The sequence below is a fragment of the Oreochromis niloticus genome, linkage group LG15, assembly GCF_001858045.2.
Source record: "Oreochromis niloticus isolate F11D_XX linkage group LG15, O_niloticus_UMD_NMBU, whole genome shotgun sequence".
In the NCBI taxonomy this organism is placed as follows: Eukaryota; Metazoa; Chordata; class Actinopteri; order Cichliformes; family Cichlidae; genus Oreochromis; species Oreochromis niloticus.
In genome coordinates, this window is record NC_031980.2 from 7,438,801 (window position 1) to 7,461,034 (window position 22,234).

The window sequence follows — 22,234 nt, forward strand, 5'->3', positions numbered from 1 at the left end:
TTTTCTAGGAGAATGTGAAATAAGTACAGAGATTTATGGAAACGTGCAGACACACATAGAAAAAGGGGCAAAAACCACCTTAATGACCACCTTCTATTGACATATTCTATATTCTTCAGCCCTCTCTCAGGCAAGCCTTCTTGTCATTTCTTTAATAATAATTATCCAGGCTTATTGAAGAACATTCATAGCTCTTTCTTTGGATTTTTGGCTTTCTTTTCTTCCATTCTCCATCAAGATGATCCCACGCTGCTTCATTATTGTCCAGGCCCAAGCTCTGAGGGGGCCAATCAATGATTGATTGTGTTCTATTGTGTGTTTTTCTATTCACATATGCTTTTATTGCATTGGGAGTGTGTTTGGGATCATTTTCAAACTGACAAATTAATCCGTTACCAATCAGATTCTTCCCAGATTGCAATACATGGTAGATCAAAATCTGACTGTGCTTTTCTGCATTTATAATCACAATGATGAGCATCCCTCCAATAGAGTCCCAGAATCAGGGAATTTTGAAGGGAAAATTTAAGTATGCCTATGTTATGCAGTTTTCTGCTCTTGGTTTATATTTTTATATACGTTATAACCTTTACTTAAGTAAAATGTCTAAATACTTTCCCCCCCTTTACTAAACCATTATCCAACAAAAGATTACATTCGAATTTTTATGCAGCTCCACTTCACACTAATCTGTAATAGGTCACAAGGCTGCACATGAGCCTTAAAGTTGTTATCTATACCAGCCTTCCAACCTGATTTTGTCTTGCAGTAGACATTTGTGTCTTGCTCACAAATCACTTTTTTCTTTCATTTGTCACCTGTATGTTGGATGTTCCACCACTTATATTAGTAATAATCAAAATCTACAACAAACTTGTACAAAATCACAACAGAGTGGCACCCCAACAGACAATTTAGTGATTTGTCTTTGTACATTTTTTATTTTAGAGAACTGTTTTTTAAATTCGTATGTAGAAAAAGTATTTTGCTCACTTTTCTTTTAATGGTTATATGGTTTGTAGAGTAAATAAGGTCCCCAAAGGAGTAAATTATGTTAGTATTGAGCACCACCAACAGCCCAATTTTGGCATTACATCAAAATCATACACCAAGTCTCATGTTAAGGCTCTAATATGAAAATTTCAGCTACAATTAAATATGCAATACTTAGCAAGTTGGTTAGACACATACACAAGAAAACACAAATATTTAGGAAACCTGACAAAAACTTGTTTAAAAGTAAATATTATACTGTTGTTAATTAGGCACACTGGACTTCAGTAAAAAACTGATCGAGCATAACATTTAAACACCAAGACTATTTTTTTTGGGTCGGGAATACAAGTATTAATCACCAACACCTTACACTGACCTAAATTCAGCTAATAAATGTGTTCGCCACTGTAATATTTACACACACACACACACACACACACACATACATATATATAAAACACACCATGACAATATGATAGGTTCGAGCTTTCAAAACTTTATACAAAATGTACATACAGTGAGCTATCAATGTGTATATTACCTCAAATATGAATACATACATCTATTTGTGTTGCAGCTTCAGTTTTAGTAATTTACATTATTGTTGCCATTCTGGAAAATTATCTGAAAAATTTATGTATAAACATATTTACACATTAATGACGTATTCCTATTTTTGCTCATTTATAAAGTGAAATACATACATATGTAAAAAAAGAGTAAAATATATAAAACAAAAAGCAAGAAAATGAGAACAACATAGAATGATAAACATTTTACAAACAGTCCAGGATACCTCAATGGATAAAAAGAAAAGGGAAAAAAAGTAAACATCTATGAAGTTCAACATCCAAATTCTTTGTTATAAATTAGAGTACTAAAAGGTTGCTACAGAAGGGAAATAACACATGTGGTTCCATGAGAACTGCATGCTGCAGACATTTGCCCTGAAACCTTTTGGTCAATATGAGCCATCTTTTCAGGCTTTTAACCCATAGCTCTATTATATTTGTATAGATTGAGACCACTTAAAAAAAAAAAAAAGATTCAACTCTCCTTCTCCATCAACAACAGAAAGCTTTTCACAGAAATTAAGGCAACATTATTCAAACTTAGTGGTCTATACAAAAGACATTTTTTTCCATTAACACTCACATTCCTGTTTAATATCCACTTCACTTTCTGCACTTCCAGCTGGCACATGTTCCTGCTCCTCTTTTATCTCAGTGTCCTGACCTACAGTTACCATGTAGTAATCCATGTATCCCTCAGTGTCCGACTCTGTTTTTATGACAGTCTCACTACTTAAAGATGCAGTTTGCACACATCCATCAGAGGGCTGTGATGACTTGCTTCCATTATTGCTTTCAGAGGTTGGACATGCGGTATGCCCAAGGGATCCTGCAGGATGACCTGGGACTAAATTCTTGGCAGCCTCAGTGTTTGAGTCAGTTCTGACATCATCATTACCTTGGTGATAGTTTGTTTCAACATCCAGTGATGGCATATTGCCATAACGTGGATCATCTTCCTCCTCTTTAATTTGGAGGTTTCCTGGAAGAAAACCGTCACAACCTACAGTTGTGGTGGTACTGATGGAGGTAATCGTAGGGGTATTCATGGGGGTAAGTGTAGAGGTGCTCATGGGGGCAATCATAGGGGTATTAATGGTGGTAACTGCAGGTGTAAAAATTGGGGTAATTGTTGGGTTAATCACAGGGGTAACCATAGGGTTGATTACAGAGGTAATCATAGGTGTAAAAATTGAGGTAATCGTAGGGATGTTCATAGGGTTAACATTCATCTGCATTATTGTCACTGGCTGCATTTGGATTGCATGGTATGTTGCTGGCTGCACACATTGGTTTCCATCCACTCTATGAGCACTTTTATCATTTTGCAGATTTTGTGTTGAGCTCTGTGGGAATTTGGGTCCAGACAGAAATGGTAACTTGAAGATCTTTTCTATTCCAGTATTTCGATACTGTCTGATCATCGAATGGAATTTGGTTGCAGCAGCGATTGAAAATTCCCAGCGCTTGTGATGCTGTGAGCTAATCTCAAAGTTATAGTCTAGGATGTCAAACAAAATAGCCGGGAAATACTGGTTCCTTTTCGTTGCTGCAAATTTCTGTATTTCCAACAGCACTGATGATGTCAGTAACTTCAAGTTCAGCTTTTTTTTGTCCGCTGATTTTGATGAAACATCAAGGTCCAGACCTATTTTCTTGCAAATAGGATAGAGATTTTTCTGCTTATTCTTTGTTAATGTCACAGCACTCAGAGTATTACGTAACAGCATGGCTCTTTCCTTCTTTGCTTGCATTTCCAGTTGTCTTTTTCGAACCGTTTCCTTCCATTCATTTCTCTGCACAGTGGGTAGCTCTTCCTCTGTACTCTCAATGACTTGAAATGTGCGAGGTGGCTGAATAATAAAAACTTCGCTGAACCAGGCGGGCTCTCCATCATGTGGATTCACTCTGTAGAACTGCACTGAAGGATTCATGTCTAGACTCTGCTTGTCCAAGCTGAAGTTGTGCTCAAGAACATCATTGACAAGCTTGTGCTTTGTCCCACACAGTTTCCTGGCAAAAGAATACACCTCGCACATGACCTCCCATGTCAAAACACATGTGTCGAGTTTAAGTTTTGGGTGAGCTTTGTCCACACATAGGCTTAAACCTATTTTCTTGCAGAGAGGGTAAGTGTTCAATATTGTTTCTACTGATGCAGAAGAAGAAGAGGTTTGATCATCTGGAGGCTTTTTTACCGTGCTGCTTGCATTAGTAGAGATGACACTGGTCACGGCAAGAGGCTGGTGAAGCACATTACCAGAGTAAGATTCATCCTGGACAAGCTTGCCATTTTTATCTTGATGACATTTGGGGCAATCTGGAGTATATTCCTCTATGAAAACTGACTGAGGGAGTTTAAAAAGCTTTTTCTTTTGAGGCAGGCTGAATTTTTTTGACTTCAGTGTTGTAATGGTTTGCATGAGCTGCTCTGCGAAGGCAATGTGAAATAGCTCACTGTTCAAATTTAGATCAAAGTTATACTCCAGGATCTCCATGATGAAATCTTTTGTGGATGACAGCATTGCTTCGGCAAATGTGTTAACTTCTACCATGACGCCGTTGGTCAGTAACTTTGGGTCCAGATTTTGCTTTACTCCAAATCCGACATTAAAATCCATGTCCAATTTCTTACACCTGGAGTAAGAATACAGTGGGCAATGTTCTCCATGAGGCACTGAGAAGATGCGTTGAATCTGATTGATCCGCAATCTCCATAGAACTGAATTTAGGTCATTTTGTTGCTTGTCAGTGGAATTGCTTACATTTTGGTGCTTGACTGCTCGAGTAGATGCAGCATTACATATTTCTGCATCTGGCTTGTATTGGCAATTCAGTTTCATGACTATTGGATAATCTCTTCGTGTGTTCTTTTGCTTTGCTTGGGCTACCCAGGTTGCCACATTTCTATGATCATTTGCAACAGGAATTTGTGCAAGAACATGTCTAGCAAGTTCAGAATTGACGTTTTGCAAATCAAGCTCAAAGTTGTGTCTGAGAACGTCCAGACAAATCTGCTCAAATGTCCCACACAACTTTTTAGCAAAGTTTGTCACTTCCATCATTGCTCCTTTGGTCAGTTTGTTGACATCAAGTTTGTTTTTCTGTTGACTGCAGCTTACATGCAACTTCAGACCAATCTCCTTGGAGAAGGGATACAGGTTCACACTTTCCTCGGATACTGTTTTAGGTGGACCAGCTGGTAAACCTGGTATAGTTGACACATGTGGATCTGGTTTAGTTTCACCATCTGAATCAGGGGGGTGTGAGGGTTCAACATCAGACTCATCCAATCTTGATATGCTGCTGTTCATGCAGGAATCAGGGAGTTTAAATACCTCTTTTGAGAATTTGACTGGATCTTCACATTCCTGAAGCTGCCTTATTTTATTCATCAGTTCACATGCAATGGTGTATCTGTGGCTTTTGCTCTCTAGGTCTAACGCAAAGTTCTTCTCAAGAATCTCCATGATGAATTCCTGCTGGGATGAACTCATTGCCAAGGCAAACCGAGCAACTTTATACAGAACAGAATTGGTCAGACAGTCAGCACTCAAATTTTTCTTGGGCCTAAACCCAATATTGAATTCTAGGTTAACTTTCTTGGGCCTGAAGAATGGACAGTACTCTTTGTCTAGGACTAGGAGGATTTGTTTCACACGGTGAGTACGCAGCTTCCACATGTTACTCTCCATTTCCATTTCCTCTTCTTTCATGTCAAATTCATTTGGCACATCCGTTGGAATCTCTTCCTCCTCTTCATATTCTAGCAGCCCACTTTCATCTGGCTGACTTGGAGATGGCGGGTCCATATCTGTGTCTACAACTGCTGAACTGAAGGAACTATCGGTGGTGGTATGGAAAGGAGCAGAGAGGCGAGATGATTTTGGGTTTTCTATGTCATCCTCATTCCCGCTGTTTTCTGAATCTGTGAGTGTGTCTGCTTCTATAGGACACATGTAGCAATAGTCCCCTCCTACTGTTTCGTCTAGACTCAAACCCATTTCATCAAATCCAATCTTTCCTACATTATCCATGGCATAATCACTTGCCACCATGGCCCTTTTCTTCTTTGCCTGCATGTCCAGCTGTCTTTTTCTGATCGTTTCCTTCCATTCATTTGTCTGCGTGCTGGATTGTCCTTCCCTTTTAACCCCAATAACAGGACATTTGCGAGGTGCCTGAATAACAAAAACATCATTGAACCAGGCATGCTCTCCTTCTCGTGGCTGTACTCTACAGAACAACATTGAAGGATTGAGGTCTAGAGTCTGTTTGTCCAAGTTGAAGTTGTGCTCAAGAATATCATTGACAAGTTTATGCTTTGTTCCACTCAGTTTCCTGGCAAAAGAATAAACCTCACACATAACACCCCAGGTCAAAGCACGTGTTTCGAGTTTACGTTTACGGTGTGCTTTACTCACGCGCAGTCTTAAACCCATTTTCCTGCATGAGGGGTAACAGCTCATTATAGTCTTTCTTGTTGCTGCAGAAATAGAGGTTCGATCATTTTGAGTACTTTCTGCCTTTGCATCAGCACAAACATCTGACCCAGTTTGGGGCTGCTCAGGGACGCGACCGGACTGCGATTTATCTTGACGACGCTTAATTCTATCTTGATAACATTTGGGGCAATATGGAGTATATTCATCTACAGATTTTGAGTCAGGCAGTTGAAAAAGTATTTTCTTCTGAGATGCAGCTAGTTTCTTTGTCTTCATTGCTCCAGAGTTTCGCATAAGCTTCTTTCCAAAGGCATTGCGACTTGCCTCGCTGTTCAAATTTAGATCAAAGTTGTACTCCAGGATCGCTGTGATGAAATCTTTTGTAGATGACAACATTGCTTCGGCAAACGTGTTAACTTCAACCATGATGCCATTGGTAAGTAACTTTGGGTCAAGATTTAGTTTTACTCCAGATCCTACATTAAAGTCGATGCCCAATTTCTTACATCTAGAGTAAGAATAAAGTGGGCAGTGTTCTCCATGAGGTACTGAGAGGATGTGCTGAATTTGAATACGCCTCAATTTCCACAGCGCTGAGTTGAGGTCATCTTGTTGTTCAGGGTCAGTGGTACTGCTTACATCTTTGTGTATATTTTCCTCAGTAGAATCAGCTCTACATGCTTCTGTATTTGGGTTATTCTGGCAATTCAGTGTCGGGAGAATTGGGTAATCTCTTTTTGGGTGCTTCGATTTCCCATGGGTTACACGGGTCACAAGATTTCTTTCCTCATTTGCAGCCGGAATGTGTCCAAGGATATTTCTTGCAAGTTCAGAATCGACACTTTGCAAATCAAGCTCAAAGTTGTGTCTGAGAACGTCCAGGCAAATCTGCTCAAATGTTCCACACAACTTTTCGGCAAAGTTTGTTACTTCCATCATTGCTCCTTTGGTCAGTTTGCTGATGTCAAGTTTGTGTTTTTGTTGACTGCAGCTGACATGAAGTTTCAGACCAATCTCCTTGCAGAAGTGATAAGGATGGACATTTTTCTCTGACTTTATTTCAGGTTTGGTTTCAGTATGTGGCTTGGGTTCAGTTTCATGTAGATGGACTGGTAACTCAGTTGTAGTTACAACATTTGGACTTAGTTTAGTTTCAGCTTGTGAGTCAGGAGAATTTGAAGGAGCAATATCAGATTCCTTCACATTCGATCTGCTGCTGAGGTCTGGGCCAACAATGTCCATTCTCTGAGATGTCATTCTGAATGACGGAACAGGACGAGGAAGTTCAAAAACTTCTTTAGAGAATTTGACCGGATCCTCGCATTTCTGAAGCTGTCTTATTCTACTCATGAGTTCACATGCAAAGGCAGGTTTATAAGATTTGTTCTTCAGGCCTAAGTCAAAGTTCTTCTCAAGAATCTCCATGATGAATTCCTGCTGGGATGAATTCACTGCCAAGGCAAATCGAGCAACTTTATACAGAACAGAATTGGTCAGATAGTCACCACTCAAGTTTTTCTTGGGCCCAAACCCAATATTGAATTCCAAATTTGCTTTATTGGGCCTGAAGAATGTACAGTACTCTTTGTCTAGTACCAACAGGATTTGTTTCACACGGTTAGCACGCAGCTTCCACATGTTACTTTCTGTTTCCATTGTCTCTTCTTCCATGTCACATTCATTTTGCATATTTGCTTTTGAATTATACTTTCTTCTTTTCTTCAAGCTCTCGTATAAAAGTTCTTCCATAGTCAGCTGTGCTGGAGCTCTTTTAAAGGGATTTGTCTCAAAGGAAAACAGCTCATTCTTAAAATGTGGACTTATTTTAGTACCAGTGGTCTTAAGTTTTTTTCTCCTTTTCAACAGTTGGGACACGCTGAACAAAACTTGCTTTTTGTCCTGTTGATTTTGAAGGTCAAGTTCAAAATTATGCTTCAGGACACTGAGAATAATAGAGCTGTAGGATGCAATCAGTACTCTAGTAAAGTCTACCAGTTCTACCATCATACCATTTGTCAATAAACCTGGATCAAGGCTTTGTTTTGCACCACTTTCAAAGCGCAAACCAATTTCTTCACAGTAAGGGTATGAAAAGGGGAGAACATCTCCTCTGATTTCTTCTTTTAACTGCGCCCCTAAGCACTCAATTTCCTCTTCATCATCGCTGACATCAGCATGTAGTCGGTCAATCTTTTTTTCAGATGTTTGTGAACAAGGAATTTTGCTTGTATGTGTACCATTATCTTCTTTCTTCACCTGGAAACTGAAATACTGACAATCTGCTCCTGCATTTGGTTCTTTTTTGATGCTTCTGGCCCACACTGGTACAAAAGAAGAACCAAAAAGAGCAGCAATGTCAAGTTTTTCTTTAGGAGGCCTCCTCATCAGGTCCTTGAGCTTGTGTGAAATCTGAGCTCTAAAATGAATCCGTTGTTGCTCATTTTCCAAACCAAGATCAAAATTGTTCTCCAGAATGTTCATGATAAAGTGGCTTTTACCCTTTGTAACCATTTTAGCAAAGTCACAGATTTCAAGCATGACCCCGTTTGTCAGTAATTGTAAATCCAGTTTCTGTGCCGTGGATCCAACATTAAAATCTAATCCAATTTTATTGCTGTAATGGAATGGTTCGGGGCTTCTTGAGTATTTTTTTACGTGCATAATCCGCCATTGCCAGACAGTGTTGGCATCCATCCTTTTGCTGTCCTTCAGTCTATTTGGGTTGGTGTCCTCCATCTTCAGTTCCATTTTCGTATCTTTGCGTCCCCTATTCCTGTGTGGAAACAAAAATAGTATACATTATATATGAACCATAACTCATTAACTCGGTCTAAATGTACCAATTTTCACACTATAACAGCCGAGAAAAAACCCCCCAAAAAAACAGTGCACTTTATTCTACCCACTCCACTATAATTTTATAAGCTTTGGGTTTTGATACCGGGGCACAGACATACTGTAAGACTACAGCTAGCTCAGTACACTGCAAGCCACAGTGTTCAACAGTGTGCAGGACAAAAAAAAAAAGGCACGTATCGATAGTATGTTAACAGTAGTCCTATTGAATCAGAGCTCCATTAACTTTGGCACTGGTCCACATGTGAAACAAACATGCTCATGTTGCCAGCTTCCCTAGATATTTCTTAATTTTTTTCCATCTTTTACCTTTACCTTTGAGCATATTATCTGTTCTCATACTGGACATAGGGCTGCTGTTTTGAAACTTGACCCTGAGCTAAGAATATTTATTTGTGCTATATTATTTATTTGTGAAATTCTACATTTTAATTATATTATCCAACTTATACCAGTGCAGTTCGGACTTTTGGACTCTTACTGGTTATGATAACAGTAAGAGGCCATCCTGAGACGGCCAAAGTGGGACAGACACTTGTAACCAATTGTTGTCCGAGGCTTTGCCCTATTTGTTAATAGGGACTGAGTTCAGGGGAGCAACCATTCATAACATGATCACATACCTTAAACTAAATTGGTCGGCAAACTGAGGATTCTGATCTTGAATTATTACCTAGAAATTCAGTAATAATGGCTTTAGCCACTTGCCCAACCCCAGTTACGGTCACAAAATAATTCCCGAAAGCAGCCCCCAATTTTTTTAATATCATGAAGTAATGTAATTATGTTTTAATATCATTATTCATGCTTTTAAGCGTGAAGATTTTCATTTTGCTTTTGCAAACCAATAAATAAATAAATTTACAAATAAGCAAAGTTGTTATGATGCAATCCACAATTTTTAGAGATTTTCATTAAGTTTTATTTATTAAGTTCAAGCAGCAACTCGAGGTTATTTTTTTCTATAACTCTTGGGTATTTGATAACATCAAATAAGCAATGCAGTGGAGTTTTTTTGCACTCAGAAATGACATTGCATGTACTCTTTAGGCAAAACAAACCTATTAAAAAAGAATTCCTGCATGCAGACTTTTTGAATATTTCCATGACTTCATTGTACATTGTGGTGGCTGTAGACCAATCATAACCTTGATGGTTCAATCCCTGCCTGCTCCAATCTCCAGTCTAATTGCCTAACTATTCTTGGGCAAGATACTAAACCTCAAGTTGCTGTCTGATCCATTCATCAGGGTATAATAATAATAATGGATTGCATTTATATAGCGCTTTTCTAGACACTCAAAGCGCTTTACAATTCCACTATTCATTCACTCTCACATTCACACGTGAGAGTATGAGTCTGTGTGAAATAGGATGTAGGCGACTCAATTCTTAGTTAATTAAACGAAGAAAAAAGTTAATTTAACTGACTAGTCTAAATCCAAGAAACAAACCTCCTGGTAGGATGTGCCCAGCAGCACCCAGGAGGGGCACCCAGGAGCTTTAGCCGTCTCTTTTCGATGTGGAGGAGTAGGCAATTGACGTGTGAACCCCTCTCGAATGACTCAACTCCTCACCCTATGACTAAGGGAGCGCCCATCAGACAAAGCTAATTTCTGATGCTTGTATCCGCGATTTCATTCTAATAGTTTTAACAAACAGATGATGCCTAGATTATCATATTTATGGTGTTTCTCAACAACGATGTGCCATCTGGTGGCAGATGGCTGCATAACATTTAGGACACAATAATTTACTAGCACTGGGCATCAATTAAATTTTAACAATTAGATTAAACGACTAGTAAATCTGGCACCGACTAGTGACAACAGCAACGATTAGTCAGCTACTCGACTAGTTGCGCACATCCCTAGTGTAAATGTTAGATAAAAAGCACTTAGGTGTAGAAAAAAAAGTGCTTAAATGGTTGGGTGTGAATGAGGTTATATTAAGTGCTTTAATTCCTCAAGTAGAAATCTGCTACATAAGAACCAGTCCAAGTGTTCACAGCCTTGTTAGTTTGAGAGCTTTTCATCTCTGGTGCATGTTTCATTTCTTGACAAGCTACTGTAATCGGCTGGAATACCAAAAGCAAATGGTAGAAATGTTTTTTACCTTGAGCTAGGTGCAGCAAAACTATGAAATATGCACACCAGGCAATTGTGCTATACTAATGTGCATGTTAATGAGTCAGAACACAACAAAACACATTTTGTCAAGGTGCAGTTTCCAAGTGGAAGCTGTGCACAAAAAAATTAAATTTGGTCCCTCCTAGACATGTTTTTATTTAGAATTTATTTCAAGGGGCTGTATTATACTTCTGCACTATTTTGCAGGATATATCAGAAACTTCTTTTTTTCCTGTTTTGTCTGTTTTTTGTGTTGATGAAAAGAAAGTAAAAAGTAATGCAAAAACCTACAACATTTTAGATGTTTTTGTTTTGAATATTTTAGTTTCTAATCGTTATCATCATTAAATTAAATTTAAAAAAATAACTGCGTATGAAAGATCGTATACTTTTAGTATCGTTAAGCTTGAAGATATCTGTTTACTGCTATTGCAGTCTAAGTCACTTCTAAATTCGTTTGTACTGTATGAACAAATTCAGAGAAAAAGAGGATGATTTGTGTGTGAAACCTCAGTGTCCTTAAGCTGGCTACTTACTCTGCCCAACATCAGCATATCCAGCACGTCTGGTCCCTGCTCTGGTCCCTTTGCTGTCATCCAAGTAGCAAAGAGACCGTGTGGATACACTGTAGCCCTGCATGAAAAATGAAAAGCTTATTTGTAAAATAATAAATGTATTGATTCTTCAGCTCTTGCTTAAAGAACGATAAACACATGCAGCCCTGTTAGACACCATCTCACAAACACTGTTGACATGTGTTTGTGAGTTACACTTCAGTGAAAGTGGGGCCGTTAACCAGGAGAAAAACAAACCAGCTGTTCCTTGTGACAAAAGTCAAACTGGGGGTATTTTTTTTGTCAATCTACCACGGCACTTAAACGAAAAGATACAGACTCTTTAAAAAAAATGAGTAAATTCAACAATAATTAGTTAAAACAGCTTTACCGAATAAAAGTGAAACCTTTTGGACAGTCCTTTCCAAACAAAGCATTTTGACCAGCAGATGGCGATTATTTTGACTGCACCAAATGCTTCTGAACACTGAAGTGCTTCACAATAATTCACTGAGCTCTCTGGAAAAAAAAAAAACACAGTCCAATTATTATTACTAAAAGGATGCCATCCATGTATTTAACACGGAAACGATGAACAGCAGTGCCAAAAGTGGTCCAACGGAAGAAAAACCTAATCGAAGGTTTGCATTTACTACTTTCCACCTAAACATGGCGATGTGAAGTCGTTACAAACAGCTGCTTCAACGGGAAAGCGACGTCAAAAAGGAGACCGCAAACAGGATGAAGCTTACCCAAAGTGTGCACAACATTCACACGGCCGTGCTTCTCACTTGGTAAAACTACGCACTTCTTTGCGGGACAACGTTTGAAGGATGCAGCGGAGTTGAAATCCCTGAATTTCAGGAGGGAGACTATAGACGCTGCACAGCTCTGTTATGGAAGTGACGTCACAGCAGAACGCCACTACTTCAAAATAAAAGTGCAATACATTAAATGAACCACGGTTTGTTAAAAAACAAAACAAAACAAACAAACAAAAAAAAAAAACCCAAAACAAACCATAGATCATTTTACCCAAAGAGTTATGCTTGAAAAGTTGCACACAGGCTTGGATTAATGTTTAAAAAATCTTGGAAATGGTGAAATTTATTGTTGTAACACCCCACCCCTCCTTTTTCTTTTGCTTAAGTTATGTGTTAGTCTTGGGTTACATAAATATGGACTCAGAGCAGACTGTTTTATGATTGCCATTTTTAAATATGCCATTTAAATATGTGTAAATGTATGACTCAATTAATATTTATGCTAACAAATACAAAGTTATGGGCTACTTATTGGCATTGTTAGGCTCAAATAATTTCTGTCATCTAATTGTGTGAGACTGCACAATCGATAAAAAGTTGTTCTTAGTGATCACCTTTATTCTATAATCCATTATTATGATGAAAATGTTCTTTTTCAGGGTGAAAATGCATAAACCTTGAGGACGAAAGGGGCAGGGAATTATCTGGTTAACATAAATTATGATGTTACACAAGAATAGTGGCTTTTAGCCCAAATGGTTACGCAGCGCTCATCATCACCATTATAAAAAACACCAAACGAGGGAAATGCAACAAAGACTGAGGCATTTACATGCATCCAACCAAACTCTAATATATACTCAAGAAAAACTGCAAATTAAGTCTACTGGAAGTTTGTTTTTCTTGTGTGTGTGTATCAGAGCTTGTTTGCATGCATTGGGATGCTTCAGTCTTCTCTGGATTTTAAAAGCGTGACTTTCAAGAACTTTACTGTAACTAATTAGTTAGTTGCATGAATAAAAAATGTACAAAAGTCAAATTCATTAAGTAGTACAACCGCTTAATAAATGCAAAGACTGCAGTGACTGCTGTGTCACCTGCTGCTGTCGTAGTTTAGTTTACGCTTGTAAGACTTTTATTTTGAAAGCACATCAATTTGACCTTAGCTCTCTGTCTGGGTTTGCTGAATCAATACAAAGTTAAAAAGTTAAAAGTACACCTAAAATGATTCCCTTTTCTGAGAGGTCCATGTGATGAGGCCTGTTAGAAGAAAGGATGCAGTCATTTGTAAGTAATTGCATTTATAAGGCTTGTAGAACTTGTGAAGGTAGGTGGTCAAGGAAGGTGCTCAAATGTTACACAATCTGATATTTTCATATATTGTTTCAGCTGATGAAATGATAGCTCAGAACAGGACAACTGTCAACACATGCATACTCAAAATCCATGAGATGTAAGCAAATAACCAGAACCACTAGGAGTCTTGATGCTCTAACTGAATTTAGAGATAAGCACAAAGAGCAATACACTACTACTAATCAATACTGCCTGATATACAATAATGGCATGTTATAGTTTTTTTTAGTAGTTTTATAAAAGAAAGATAATCAAAAGGATCTTCCAAACAGGTGCTGGATCAAATGGCTGAATAAGAAAATATTACTTTTACAAAGTAAAATTCACCATCATGTAATTCTTTTCTATTATAAAATCACTAAAAGTGATCAAACCACCACCACAAACTGTTTTTCATACCATTTAAGGCAATTCAAGTGTGACAGCACACTTGGTGCCTTCATTGTCTGTTTGGCTGTTTTTTTTCCTTCTCTCAGTTTTTGGGCCTACAGTTCACATCCTTGTTGTGCAGCCTCAATTTCTAATCCACTTTCAAAGACTGAAAATTAGGCAACTAAACTACACCCAGGGGATTCTGCAGGTTCATCTTGGACTAAATACTCAACAAGCGTCCAGCTCTGTCATGGTATGGATGATATTTTTTCTTGGTGTCCAGTTCTGGTATCATGTTGCCACAATGTAGATCATTCTCCTTCGCCTTCATATGTAGCTTTGCTATTGCAATACTGTTACACATAAGCTATAGAAAAGTTTATTTGACTATAAAGCGTATAAAATATAAATAAGACATAAAATACTATTTCCTGCAGTCAATGCTTCAAACAGTTCATTTACAAAGGTGCCTTAGGGCCAGTGAAGGTTAATAAAAATAAGGGACTGGGGAAGGGTGGTAAAATTCTGAGTGAAAACTCAGAAAAAGACCATTATTTCATTCAAGGAATGCTTCACTTTTAAAGGCTCAGGTGGAAATAAATAAATATTTGAACTCCTGGGATGAATAACTCAGAAAAAACATTATCGTAAATTTAAAAATTCAATCTTGAAAATTATTTTTCCCCTTTTTCTTTAAATACCAATGCAGACATGTCTTTTAGTACATTCTTCCAGTGGGCTGCAGGTAATGTGGGCAGAAAAAAAGCAATGTGATTAAATGAATGGCTGTGAGGAAATGGCTACTTTCTATTTTCTCTTTCTTCACTCACGACCTCATTAAACCCCCTTCTTATGAGTTATTAGCCTCTGTATCACCTCTCACATTGTATTTAAGCAGAATGGCCTTCATTCTTTTATTATAAGTATGCTTTAGGGTAATGGGCACCTTGTGATTGCCAAATTTAAAATATGACTTCTCAAACCAGAGGTGTTTTTTTTATAATCACATAGGTATCTTTTTATTTAATCTACTGCATGTTTCTCTTTCCCTCTTCTCTTTCCAAACATCTCCCCACTGCTTCTTAAAAATTTCTTCAAACTGAAATCACTGGAGACAAACAAACTAAATGCACAGAAAAGCTTATAACAAATACAGATTTGTCTTTCTTTGCTGACGATTAAATGTAAGAAACCAAATCCAAGCTGAGAATGCCACTCAAGTTTAATCGAGAAAAGAAAACAAAGTCACTTTCAGTGAAGTTTTACTATATAAATGTCTTAAATGATTCACTCAGCCATATAAACCAAACCAACCAATCAGAATTAAGTATACAACGTTTTCAGTTCAAGTGTAGCAGGAAATGACGTCGAAATCATTGTGCCAGCCATCTCAACAGGCCTCGGCACTAAATGCAAAACAAAAAACAGTCCTTTAGCATTCAATGCTGAAATTCTGGAAATCCTGACACCTTTTAGTTTATAACTCATGTAAATTAAAAATCACTTTTGTTATAGTTTCCCGATTGTGTATGATTAGCATGTAGTGCTATTCTGATAGCTGGAGTTAGGTTCAGAAGGCTCTGAATAGCTGGTTGGGCATATAACCCAGGTGAAGAAAGGATGTTTGGGCTTCTCTCTCCAGGCTCGCCAGCTCCTGGACGGTTGGGGCCAGAACATCTACGTGACCCTTGTAGTTACCACCTAGACAAAGATGACATGTTTTCTGGTCAAGCTCAGCACATGAGCAGACATAATAAACACTACAACCTGCCTCATGATGCTTTAATGCTCATAATCCTTCCAAACAACACAAAAAATTTTTTTAAAGTGCATATGCAACCATTCCCATAGTCTTGTGCAGACATGTCATCCTTCCTTTTTGTCACACATACCTCCCAGTGCTCTGCGCTGCCCATAGGTCACCTTTCCATCAAACTCATCCACGGGTACTTTGATGTCTGGCTCACACTGGGTGATGGTGCACTTAAGATGTTCCTCAATTTCTGATAGGAGCTGTGATTGGAGGAAAAGGGAAAAAAAGAAATGACACAAGCAGAGTTTAGAGTGCATGATGAGGATGTGTGAGTGAAAGTATGTTGTGTGCAACTTTACTTCCCAACAGATTTTAAAGGTGAATGTATTGGACTATTAACCTGGCACACCCCAAACTTAAGAGTGATTATGAATGCATGTGCTGCTTATACAGTACTTCAAAAGAACTGCTGTATCACACGTGTTTCTATTTCAAACAGTAAATTGCAGCTGCTGTATCAACCAGATTAGGTTTGTCTGCATCTTTGTTCACCTCTTTTTCATTATACCAGATGGTGCATCCTCCATCCTCCTTCAGTCGTGTGTTGTAGCAACCTCTTCCTCGGTTCGGGCAAACATGGTACCACACCTGCACAGGTAGAAAAATGTACTTAAAATCATATACAAAATTCAAACTTATATGGACTAAACAGACATCTATAGTCCACCTTACCTTCTCTTTCTCCATAGCAACTAAGGAGATAGCCAATCCCATTCTGCAAGTCGAAAAGAAATTACACAATGTTAATGCTATGTAGAGATCACATTATAATTTATTGTTTGTCATCACTCAGGCACGCCATGTGAAAGTTTGAGGTGGCAATGATGATCATTTAAGATGGAGACAGGTGATCTGCTCTTGTGACCTTTAAAAGGAGCAGATGGAAGAGAAGAAGATGACAAAAGGAAGAAGAAAGAAAGGAAGTAAACGACTTTGCCTTTGTCATCTACTTCCAGATTGACTTTGGCTGATTACTCCTACTTATTTAGGAACTGCGTTCCATTTCGTTAATGCTTTCACCTTCATATGGGCAGCAGACTAGTGTGATACTATCCTACATTTATCGTTGTTTAAACAAAAACTCTTTTTGTTTTGAAAGTGGCGACTTGCTAGAATGATGATTTCTAACCTTGTTTTTTTTCCTTATTTAAGCTATTGTAGTACATACAGGGATGAATGCCCTTCCATGGAGGTTTCTTCCTGTTAAAAAGGAGTTTTTCCTTCCCACTGTCGCCAAGTGCTTGGTCACAGGCGATCATCCATTTCTTGGGGTTCGTTTCTTTCGTTATAATATTGTAGGATTTTACCTTAGAATTTAAAGCTACTTGAGGTGACTGTTGTTGTGATTTGGCGTTATATAAATGGTGAACTGGTGCTATGCCAATAAAACTGGACTGAGTTGAATTACATGCATGTTTGTTTTGCCCTTTATAATCTAGACTGTAATTGGCCTGAATTATGGAAGATTTTTACTGGTGGAACTGCAGTTTGAATTTCCTGATTAACAGCAAGTAAATAATAAATACATGCATACATATATTTTACCAATACAACATGCTCTTTCACACAAACTTATGAATATTAAAATGAATAAATAAGGTAGGGGATAAAAAAAATAAAATCAGTAGGTACCTTTCAGCTCTTCCCACTCTGCCGATACGATGGACATAGTTCTGCTTCTCATCTGGCAGAGTCACGTTAATCACTGGAGGAAGAAACCATTAACATAAATATTAAAAAAATATAGCAACTCTTCTGTAATGTTCACTGAATATATAATTTTTATTTGTAAAGTAATATAATTTTCTAGCAAGCTTCCATATACCATAAGGAACTCCGTGGATGTCAATTCCTCTGGCAGCTACATCAGTGCAGATCAACAGCCTCACTTCTTTTTTCTGAGAACACAAACAACAATCCTCAAAAACACAGACTGGTTGCATTTTGTTAAACAGCATAAGCAGGTTATGATTTCTGCTTTGTTTTGCTTTTTTTGTTATTTTACCTTGAAGCGCTCCAGGTTATTTTTCCGCTCATTAGGCTTACGATCGCCATGGAGGCAAACACAGGAAAGCTGGTGACCTTTGCTGTTTGGACCTGAAGAAGACACACATGAACACAGCCATTTGTAACTGGGGACCCCCCCCCCCCCGAAGTATTCATATTTAGCTGTGTCTTTTTTCACTTTCTAAACTTCTGTAGTGGCTCAATCAAACAAAAAAAAAAAAAATCTAAATTGTTCCAACACAGCCTACCTCCTCCTTGCTGAATGAAGTACTGCTCCATGTTGTCACAGTCAATTTTGGTACGACAGAAGATTATAGCCTGGTCCATTTTGTGTTCTTTAATGGCTCTCACTGCGTACTCGCCCTTCAGGATCTTGATGGCCTCTGACCACATTTCTGACTCACAAAAAGACACACACACACCTTTACTGAAGTTCATATAAAGGTAAGTGTCATCTGTGTTGTTTATGTGATGTGTATACTGACTGGAGTGAATGGACAATAATGGTATTTTACACTTTCTATTAGGGTGATGAAGATGAACGGTCTGAACTGTGCTGCCCAACTGCACCTACCTGCAGTATTGGCTCCTGGTCTGGTGTTATCATTTGAATGAACTTCATCAGTCTACCCAGAGAAACAGAGGAAACAGCTAAATCACCACAACTCTAAACTAAGACAAAGACATGATAACAATATACATAGTGTAGAATAAAAAGGTGATTATTCCTCCACCCAAGTCTGAAACATAGCCAAATTGCTTAACTTGAGGTTTTAGTACTTTTCTGTTTATTCAGTTTCCTTCCCCGAGCACGAGGAACTCACCCGGATGTGGTTCTTGCCGAGGCGCTCCCACAGATGGTCGCTCTTAGGATTGACGGGCACCACTACGTGGTGAACAGTCTCCGGAACAGAGTCCTCCCCCTTCAGATCCACCCAGGTGGGAAAGTGCATGATGCGCTCGGATAACTTCTTCACATCGAATGAATGTAGTGTCGCTGAGCATACAATGACCTGGAAAATAAAGAGATCGTCACCTAAACTACTAATGCCAGCAAACATCCTTCTACAACAATAACATCTATCACAGTACACAGGTTTAATTTCACACATGTAATTTATGCTCAGCATTACCTGCAGTCTCTTGCCATCAGAGGTGACCTGAGGGATTTGATTGTGGATCCTGTTGATGAAGTCCGTATAACCTGCTGACAGGAGGCCATCCTGAGATGCAGAAAGGACACAAAATGGTTAAGGGATTTTATGCTATATTATATATATCAACCATTAAAAAAAACAAAACAAAAAAAAAAAAACATATGTGTAATCTATAAAAAAAAAAAAAAAAAAAAAAAAAAAATTCACATACACACTCATCCAGCACCAGAAAGCGGACTTGGGACAAACTCAGTTTCCCAGTGGAAATGAGGTCGTCCAATCTACCAGGTGTTCCCACCACAATGTCAACCTAATTATAAGATGACACCAGGAAAAAAAACAGGAAAAATGACATGCAATTAAAAAACATATTTCAACAATTTGATTTACAGTAATTAAAACTAATTCAATGTTTTTTGTTTTTTGGGGGTGGGGGTAGGAGTAACTGTATGTGTCACATACCCCCTGTTCCAGAGCAGCCAGCTGGTCTTTGGCAGCCACACCACCAATCACCAGCAGCTCCCTGCAATGACAGACTGACAAATTACCAAAATAGCATGGCTCCATCTGGTGGTGTAAAAACAGGAATAAAAAAATAGACTGGGAAACGCAGGCAAATTATGTTTTTAAAGGGATGACAGAATAATCTGGATTGTTACTACAAATTCATTTTTATTTCTTTTTTTAAGTCGAGGTTTTGTTCAGTTTGTGTCATTCAGTGTCGATAACACCTCCATGGTGTCATACCTGAGTTTGGGATTGTCCACGTATTTCTTAAACTGTGTGACATTGTTGAGGGTTTGTTCAGCCAGTTCTTTAGACGGCTCAATGATCAGAGCTTTGGGTGCATTTGAGGATGTTTTCACCTGACTCACTTTGGCACTGCCTGCACAATCACAGAAGAAATATTGTACTTAACATACTCAAATTTGAAAATGTACCTTGTTTTAACACCAGTGAGTGAAAGAAGGCATGTACCATAAAAGGAACAATCTTGTCTTAAGTGCCTGAAATGAGGTTGAACGCACACACCTGTCTGAGAGGATTTGACAGCATGACCCTCTGGTGCCTGGTCCAGGGCAACAAATCCACTCTTAGGGGGATGTTTAAAATCTTCTCCTCCAAAGTTAAACTTTAGCTCTGCATTCTGTAAAACAGAAAAGATGATTGTGTCAGTCAGGCATCAGTTTTTTTTGTTCTCTGCCATCACTGTGTTGTCTTATCCGTCGATACCTTGAGCACACAGGAAGCAAAGAAACCTTGATTCTTCAGATTTTGAGGAATTTCAAAAGCCACACCCAGGTCGTTACCTGGTGAAAGAAAACCAACATAAACCAATTTGAGTTATTTCTCTATTTCTAACAACTCCGAATAGGTTTATATTCAGATATTTATTTTTCATAATAGAAAATCTGGGACCATACCATTTTTAGAGAATGAAATTTGGCTCTTTTCTAGATCCACGTAGCATCCAATAGTGTCATGCATGGTAAACTCCTAAAAACAATAGCAAAGAGAACCCATTTAAAAAAATCATCCCCAAATTACTTTGAAAAATGTAAATAATATGATCCTTCATTATCTGTTACCTCCCCATAGCTGTCAAACTGCTTGTTGTTGGATTTCTTTCCAGTCCCACCAAAACCAAACCCATACTTATCAGTTCCTAGAAAGAAAAACAAAGAGTCTGGTGTTAAATTACAGTAGTGCTCTGGTGAAATAAATTGTTTAAAGTGGAGCATTTTCTGCTGCATTAATATTGTAGACGGTAGAAAAGAATACCCAGGTCCAGAGCCGCCTGACTGGTAGACCAACCCACCCGGCACAGGCCCTGGTCATGGCAGGTCACCTCATAGTAGTACTTCCCTAACAAAACAAACATATAAGGACAGATAATAATTTACACTTTTATGTTTCTTGATCCATCATACAATTATTTGATTCTCTGATCACTCCGTAAGCACTTGTGTACATCACACACCTTTGGTGACACCTTTAGTGGAGCGACAGCCATGCCACTCTTTGAACTCCCTGCTCTGGCAGCACAGGCCATCTGACCCAATTGCTAAGAAGAAAAACATTAAAAGGCAATGAGCATATGTTGTTTAAAAAAACAAAACAAAAAGCTGGAAAATGACATTTACATAAACATTGCATGTTTTTGATCTGTTCTTACCGAAGGCTGTACTGCGATCATAAGGATTCATCTGCCAGCTGTTGAAAACTGAGACAAAACAAAAGAAGAGCAGGTCAAATGCCTGCAGAACACTCTATATTGTCTACCCAACATTAAAAGTCTTAATTTATATGCACACATTTAAGATGGCATATGAATCATGAAGCCTGAAACCAGATAACTGATTAAATATTCTCACTGGCTCCTCCAGTTTTGATAGAGGCTCTGCCCTTTTTGCCCTCCTGCTGATCCTTCAAGGTCTCGTACACAATCTGGATCACAGGGATACTGAAGGCCTGAGGAGGACAAGGGGAAACTGTCATGACTCAGTAAGTGTGAAAATAAATGTATACAGTGTAGCCATAAAAAGAAAAAGAAAAAGAAGGCATTTCTCCCAAGTTTGTGTCGCTGTTAAGTACTTACTCCTGTTTTGCCACTGCCAGTTTCCGCAGCCTAAAAAGACAGAAAAGTCAGATGTCAGCCTTGCAGCAGAGTGCAAATATCTGTGAGCCAAATGTCTCCGGAGAGCCAAGCTTACCATGAGCACATCTCCTCCACCAAGGATGAGGGGGATGGACTCCGCCTGGATGTCAGTAGGCAACCTGAAAACCGATGATACATTTAGTCAGTTTGATATCAAATATTAAAATGTAAGCATACAACAGCATGCATGATTTTGCAAATTTGTAGCTGAACTCACAGCCAGTCCATCTCTTCCACAGCCTGCGCGATTTCAGGCATTACCCCCATTTCTGTCACATAAAAACACATTAAATGATTGAGTAGGCTTACGTAGCTTTAAAACGGCAGTTGATGTGTAAGCAATTTAAAACTGTAACGTCAAAATTAAGTAGGAATGTAAAAATCTCACCACCAAACGCTGCCATTGCTGCTGCTAGTACAAGTGCAACGCAACCGGATGTGCCAGTTAGCAAAGGCTCCCCCTCAACAGCCAAGTAAAATTAGTTCCGGATAGTGAACAAGTTCGTAAAAATAAAGCGGGGATTTGAGAAAAAAGGTCGCTTGTGGACTAGAGA

The 22,234-nt window shown here is 38.5% G+C and overlaps 2 protein-coding genes and 1 long non-coding RNA gene across 4 annotated transcripts; 1 reads left to right on the forward strand and 2 right to left on the reverse strand.

The window, feature by feature from the left end:
- Positions 1-1,472: 1,472 nt before the first annotated feature.
- LOC100705477 (uncharacterized) lies at positions 1,473-12,461 on the reverse strand. 2 transcript variants are annotated; one of them, XM_019346218.2, is made up of 4 exons: positions 12,305-12,461; positions 11,944-12,071; positions 11,535-11,631; positions 1,473-8,786 (listed from the first exon to the last, which is right to left on the reverse strand). In XM_019346218.2, the coding sequence occupies exon 4, from the start codon at positions 8,759-8,761 to the stop codon at positions 2,141-2,143; it is 6,621 nt and encodes a 2,206-aa protein (XP_019201763.1). In that variant the 5' UTR covers positions 8,762-8,786; positions 11,535-11,631; positions 11,944-12,071; positions 12,305-12,461; the 3' UTR covers positions 1,473-2,140. The 2 variants fall into 2 exon arrangements, with proteins under 2 accessions (XP_019201763.1, XP_003440788.2); XM_003440740.5 differs by lacking the exon at positions 11,944-12,071 and having other exon boundaries at positions 12,305-12,459.
- Positions 12,462-15,248: 2,787 nt separating this feature from the next.
- Positions 15,249-22,156, reverse strand: ddx1 (DEAD (Asp-Glu-Ala-Asp) box helicase 1). Its single transcript, XM_003440732.5, has 26 exons — positions 22,069-22,156; positions 21,898-21,949; positions 21,736-21,799; positions 21,621-21,650; positions 21,397-21,493; positions 21,198-21,245; positions 21,003-21,086; positions 20,804-20,887; positions 20,611-20,687; positions 20,446-20,518; positions 20,255-20,331; positions 20,054-20,168; positions 19,769-19,907; positions 19,484-19,544; positions 19,233-19,331; positions 18,998-19,087; positions 18,689-18,877; positions 18,439-18,490; positions 18,113-18,259; positions 17,863-17,954; positions 17,683-17,755; positions 17,490-17,562; positions 16,530-16,572; positions 16,350-16,445; positions 15,937-16,057; positions 15,249-15,745 (listed from the first exon to the last, which is right to left on the reverse strand). Exons 1-26 carry the CDS (start codon positions 22,082-22,084, stop codon positions 15,615-15,617), a joined length of 2,223 nt encoding a protein of 740 aa, XP_003440780.1. The 5' UTR covers positions 22,085-22,156; the 3' UTR covers positions 15,249-15,614.
- On the forward strand, positions 18,488-18,847 carry LOC112842402 (uncharacterized). Its single transcript, XR_003214154.1, has 2 exons — positions 18,488-18,582; positions 18,661-18,847. It is a non-coding gene; the product is annotated as an uncharacterized LOC112842402 (long non-coding RNA).
- Positions 22,157-22,234: the final 78 nt, after the last annotated feature.

Coding starts and splice junctions, on each gene's coding strand:
- LOC100705477 (XM_019346218.2), bottom strand. CDS start 8,761: ATGGAACTGAAGATGGAGGACACCAACCCAAATAGACTGAAGGACAGC.
- ddx1 (XM_003440732.5), bottom strand. Junction 19,545..19,768: donor GTGGACAATCCCAAACTCAG/GTATGACACCAT, acceptor CTGTCATTGCAG/GGAGCTGCTGGTGATTGGTG. Junction 16,446..16,529: donor TTGCTATGGAGAAAGAGAAG/GTAAGGTGGACT, acceptor CTACCTGTGCAG/GTGTGGTACCATGTTTGCCC.